A 6,000-nucleotide genomic window follows, 5' to 3' on the forward strand; every position below is an offset into this window, starting at 1 on the left:
TCACGGCACAGACAAAAGAAAAGAGAAACAGTGTGAGCGTGGAAGGGAAGGTCTGAGATACTGACAGTACGCAGGGGAGGGAGACCGTACGAGCAACTACACACATGATGGTGCCATTGACTAAGGGGACAGATGAAGAAAACAAGTTTGGTGGTGGTGGTGGTGTCGGAAGGGTTAGCAGCGAATCAAGACCGATTTAGACATGGTATCTCTGAGATGCCCGCAGGACAACCAAGAGGATGTGATGAGTAGGCAGCTGGATTTAGGTCAGAGGATGGAACTTAGGGGCCTATCAATCAGGTTCTTTAAACTGACCTGGATGTCTATAAAATACAAACAAACAGGCCACCCTCCAGACACTCGGCTTCAGAACGACCACGCGCACAAACTCTTTTTTAACATGTTCAAGCGATTCTGACATCAAATGGAGTCTAAAAACCACTTATGTAAACAGATTTTAATGTTATATAGTTCATCACCTAAGGATATAGCTCTTTGGAGAAGAAAACAATAAGCAATAAGATAATGGTTTGACCAATAAATCAAGAATTATCTAATGTCCTCCAGTCATACAGCATTATAGAGGTAACACTGTTCTAATTGGCCATTCTTTCAAATGGCATTTACTAAAGGCCATTCTGAAGGTGAATAATTTTTTATTTCATAAATATCTGCTTACAAAATACACATGAAATACCTCACAATGAGTCAATCAAGGTTCAGAAAGGTCGAGTCATACCCAAAGGACTTACAATCAATAAGAGACAGAATTCACAAATCAAGATAACACCAATTACAATCTGCTTTCCACAACACAAAAAAGCCACAAAGCTCATGACTACAAAGCTCACCATCTGTCACATGTCATGTGCAAAAATGATTACAGTTGACCCTTGAACAACACCTACTTGAAGTACATGGGTCCACTAACATGCAGATAAATACAACACAGTACTATAAATGTATTTTCTCTTATGATTTTAACACTCTTTTCTTTAGCTTACCTTATTAATTATACCTTATATATATATACCTATATAATAATACCTTATTATTATAACACAGCATATAATACATATAACATACAAAATATGTTACTTGACTGTGTAACCAGTAAGGCTTAGGGTCAACGGTAGGCTGCTAGGCCAAGTTTTAGGGGGTGGGGGGAGTCAAAAGTTACACGTGGATTTTCAACTGAGTAGGGGTTGGTGCCCTTAACCCTCATGTTGTTCAAGGGCCAACTGTACAGCAAGAGAAAATGGGGTGAGTGCCTTAAGAGAAACAGAAGGGGCAGTGAAAGTAAGAAGGAAAAATTACTTCTCCATTTTCACTACTTAAATGATTTATAATTGCAGAAACTATAAATTCTACCTTTCAAAGTATCCGAAAAAGCTAATAATAGCAGAAGTGTTTTACTTCTAATACAAAAAGCCCTGAGACTCTACCTACGTCTTCATAGACTTTGGGTCTTTCATTTAAAAAAAACAAACAGGGGTACCTGGGTGGCTCAGTTGGTTGGGTACCTCCCTTTGGCTCAGGTCCTGGGCTCCTGGGATCGTGCCCCAAATAGGGTTCCCTACTCAGCAGGAGGCCTGCTTCTCCCTCTGCACTGCCCTGCCCCAGCCCCCAGGGTTTGTGCTCTCTCAAGCACATGCTCACACTCTCTCTCTCTCTCAAAGTCTTTAAAAATAAAAAATAATTAAAAATTAAAAAAGAAGAAACAAAAACTACCTAGACAATGGCTATACAATGGCCAAATGTACAAATACAACATACAAATCTATACAATGGCTACAAAAGCCCTTATAAATCCCAGCTCTTTATCTGCCTGACCTCTGGGGCTGACTGACCTCAGGTGTCCTCATCAGTAAAATGAGAACACAGCGTTTGGGATAAAGAACCTATTCACTTTATAGGCACTATCCTTGATAATTATTATCGGAAGAACATACAAATAATAATCTATAACTGTCAGATTTTATTTTTACATGGAATGCTTCAAGTGTATACTTTCAACTATCTGCCTTAATACAGCAGAACTAGTAATGTTTCTGAAAATGTTGACAAATCGGGGTACCTGGGTGGCTTAGTCGGTTAAGCCTCTGCCTTGGGCCCAGGTCATGAACTAGGTCCTGGGATCAAGCCCCATGTCCAGCTTCCTGCTCTGAAGGAAGTCTGCTTCTCAGTCTGTCCCTCCCCCTGCCTCACATGTGCACTCTCTCTCTCTGATAAATAAATAAAATCTCAGATGAATAAATAAAATAAATGAAAATGTTGACAAATCATCTTTGCTGACTGCCCCTGACTAGAATCAATCCTGACTATAAACTCAAGGTCACTCTGTACTTACCTTTTCGCAACAGTTTTAATGCTTGTAAATTGTTCCTTACCCCCAAGCTAGATAGACTTCAAGTTCCTTGAAGGCAGCTGTGTCTTGTACACTTCTGATCATTCAATATCTGATCATTCAATAACCACATAGTGGTTACTATGTGCCTGGCACTGATCTAGGTCCTGACCACACAGCAGTGAACAAAGCAAAGTCTCTGCCCTCCTCAAAGCTAATACTCCAATAAGATAGGAGATACTAACATGTATCAATTAATGATAAGGAATATTGAAAAAAAAAGGAGGGAAGGAGGGCTAGAAAATACTGTACGAGCTGGAAGGTTGCTATGTTACATAGGGTTATCGGGGAGAGCTTCACATATAACTGAATTCTGAGTAAGTGGAGTAAGTCACACAGATATCTGGAGGGTAGGAGTCATGGGGGGTTGCGGGAAGGCAAGTGCAAAAGCCCTGAGGCAGAACATCAGTTATTATGTGGGGAAAATTCTAAGAAGGCAAGGGGGTGGGGCATAATAGACACACATGGGAGGGCAGGCTCTGAGAGAAGAGTGCCATAATCTGATTCACGTTTTAAAGAATCACTCAGATTTCTGTAACAAGAAGAGAGAATAAAGAATAAAAGCAGTGAACCTCATTAAAACCCTGCAATAATCCAGGGGAGCCATAATGGTAGCCTGAACCAAGTGAGTGGTGACGATGATAAACTGGGCTTGAGTTATGTTTTGAAAAGAGAACCCACAAGATTCGATGAACCGGATGTGGAAAGAGAGAAAAATAACCGAGGAGATATTTTAAAAGATTAGGAAAAGTAGACTTGCCATTAACAAGACAATATAGTCCGTGAAGCAATTTTCGCAGCATCTAGCAAACTACCCAGCACAGAGCAGGCACTCAAATGCTTGTGAATTAAATTTAACTGAATAAACTCCCAAAAGGAAAGGGTAAACTCAATGTATTGCTTTCTATTTGCTCTAATTTCCTTTAGTAATGTTTGCTAATTACACAAAGACTTAGCCGCTAACACAGTTCACGTGCTTACAAGGAAACATTACACAGCACACAGCGACACAGCAACTAATCCTCACATCTCAAGTACCAGTTTCGGTTTTAAATCTACAATTCTCCTGGATAGAAGAGAAATTTGCTATGAAAGCTCTGTGACAGCCTGAGGATTCTTACACCCGAAGTAATTAACCTGTTCCTTAATGATGTCATATTCCTGGAAGGTAGAGCAGTGCAAACAGAACCCCCTAAGCCAGACTGAATTGAAAATTATAACACTTCATGATAAATTTTCAGAATGGAACAAGACTGAACAAGTCCCCTAAAAAAATAAGTCATCAGTCTTCAGCATTTTTCAATCCTTTTTTTTTTTTTTTTACCTCCAGCATAAGTCCCTTCAAAACAAGTTTAATGAAAAACTAAAATCTGCCTGAGAATGTGAAATTTCTCACATCTTCCCCCAAGCTGGCACTTTTCCTGCCAATCAGTGAAAAGGAGCTTTGGGGCGCCTGGGTGGCTCAGTGGATTAAGCCGCTGCCTTCGGCTCAGGTCATGATCCCAGGGTCCTGGGATCGAGCCCCGCATCGGGCTCTCTGCTCCGCAGGGAGCCTGCTTCCTCCTCTTTCTCTGCCTGCCTCTGCCTACTTGTGATCTCTCTCTCTGTCAAATAAATAAAATAATAAAATCTTTAAAAAAAAAAAAAAAAAAAAAAAAAAGAAAAGGAGCTTCACTTAGGGAAGAACTGGGCATCCTCACTTTAGCACTTAGGCGTACTCCCAGATTTTCTAATCCAGCACCCGTACTCTATAGCTCCAGGAAGAGCCACAAAGTTAACAGACAGATACTAAAAGTAATTCTAAAATAAAAAGTTTTTACCCTGTCCTGCCTTCCGGTTACTTTAAAAACTTAACTAACCTTAAAAAAAAAAAAACAAAAACCCAATACTGAAGTTTAAGTATCATCTCTCTTCCACGAGATTCCCTAATGCCGCACCCTAACCTAATATGTTAAAAAAAAAAAAAAAATGCGCGTACAACTTCCAGCGAAAATACAGCGTAACAACCTAGATCATTCTGAGAAGCCGATCGCACTGAATTCAGCAACAGGCAGTACTTCCTTTTTCCTATCAGTAAACGGCCTTGAACGAATCCAAACAAATCTGAAATGCCAGCCAGATTCCCCGTATCTCCCCCGCTCCCTCCCCCTCCAAAAGCTGGCCTGGAAACACAGCAGCCAGTGACCGCGGAGCTGAACAGAAAAGAACCAGTGGTAAGCAAAAACAGTGATTTTTAGAGGCAGGGAGGGTAGGAGCCGGGTTTTCCACCACCATCTACTCTCGAGTCAGAGCCGGACGCCCCACAATCACGTTCCCAACAGAGCCGCGCGCCTTCTCCTCCCGCTCCGAGGGCCCCCGCACGCGGATTAGAGGCGAGGTGGAGAGCAGAGCGAACCGCCTCGGGTGAAGGGAGTGCCCAAGGGGTGCCCAAGGGGTGCCCGGGCGCCCGGGCGCCCGGGGAACGGAGCGCAAATAAGCACGCGTGCCAAGGATGAATGCGGCGTCCCTCAGGAGCAGAGTGCTCAGCGCCTGCCACAAAACGTGGAGGGCAGGGAGCCCTAATTGGGCTTTCCTCCCGGGGGGACAGGCTGGAGGGGCTACAGGTTCAGGACCCCCTAAGGCCGGGCCCAGAAGGCTACTATTTCCCCGTAAAAGGGTGGGGCACACGGGGGAGCCAGGTGGGGACTGCTGCTGCTGCTGCTTGGTCCCTCCTGTCATCACCGCCATAGGGGACACCCTAATGAGGACAGAGTGGGGACTCGGTGGGGGAGGGGAGCACCACAGCCAGGGGGGCAGCGGGCCCCGAGGGAGCGGCGGGCGCGCGCTGGGGAGAGGAGAGGGCGCGACCCCGGGCCGGAGCCCGGGAGGCGCGAGCACCCGCCGGACTCTGGAACGCCAGCGCTTGCGGGTCCCCGACGAGGGGAAGCGGGAAGGGGCCACCCTCCTCCCCGCCCCCACACTCACCATGTAGAGGGTGAAGGGCAGGCCGAGCAGAAAGAGCCACAGGTAGAGGTGCAGCGCGTTCACGAAGGTGGCCTGGTGCGGGTCGTAGTACCAGCCCCCGCTGAGCGCGGCCCACACCCCCTGCCGGAGGATCTGCAGCGTCTGCGACCCCATCCCCACCCGGCGCCGCCGCCGCCGCCGCCGCCGCCGCCGTCCCCGCCCCGGCCCCAGCTCGGCCTCGGTCGCCGGAGTCCGCAGCTGTCCCGTCTATCCCCCTCCGGAGCTCCGGGAGAGCGGGCCGGCGCTCCGGCGGTCGCTAGGGCTGCTGCAGGAGGAGGAGGAGGCAGCTAACGAGGAGGAGGAGGAGGAGACCGAGGAGGCGGCGAGCGGCGGGGCGGAGGAGAGCGGAGAAGAGGAGGAGACCAGCCTCCACAGCGCCGCCGCCATCTTGTCTCCTAACACCCGGAGCCAGAGCCAGGCCCCCGCGCCCGCGGCCCGCCAGCGCCGCCGCCGCCGCCGTCGCCGCGACCCCCGCCGGCCACCAGCCTCGGACCCGGCGGACAGGGAGGCCCGGCGCCCGGGAGGGACCCGGAGCAAGCCGCGCCCCCTCCAGCCCCTCCTCTCCTCTCCCTCCGCCCCCCGGGCCGGCT

At 47.8% G+C, this 6,000-nt stretch overlaps 1 protein-coding gene across 8 annotated transcripts in view; it reads right to left on the reverse strand.

The window, feature by feature from the left end:
- PCNX1 (pecanex 1) overlaps positions 1-5,657 on the reverse strand; it is a 162,405-nt gene extending 156,748 nt beyond the window's left edge. For all 8 annotated transcript variants that reach the window (XM_046007331.1, XM_046007330.1, XM_046007328.1 and 5 more), the window contains exon 1: positions 5,372-5,657. In XM_046007331.1, the coding sequence (XP_045863287.1) occupies positions 5,372-5,524 (153 nt within the window). In that variant the 5' untranslated portion in view covers positions 5,525-5,657. The remainder of the gene's footprint in view (positions 1-5,371) is intronic.
- Between the last annotated feature and the right edge of the window lie 343 nt (positions 5,658-6,000).

Source organism: Meles meles, chromosome 6 (genome assembly GCF_922984935.1).
Source record: "Meles meles chromosome 6, mMelMel3.1 paternal haplotype, whole genome shotgun sequence".
In the NCBI taxonomy this organism is placed as follows: Eukaryota; Metazoa; Chordata; class Mammalia; order Carnivora; family Mustelidae; genus Meles; species Meles meles.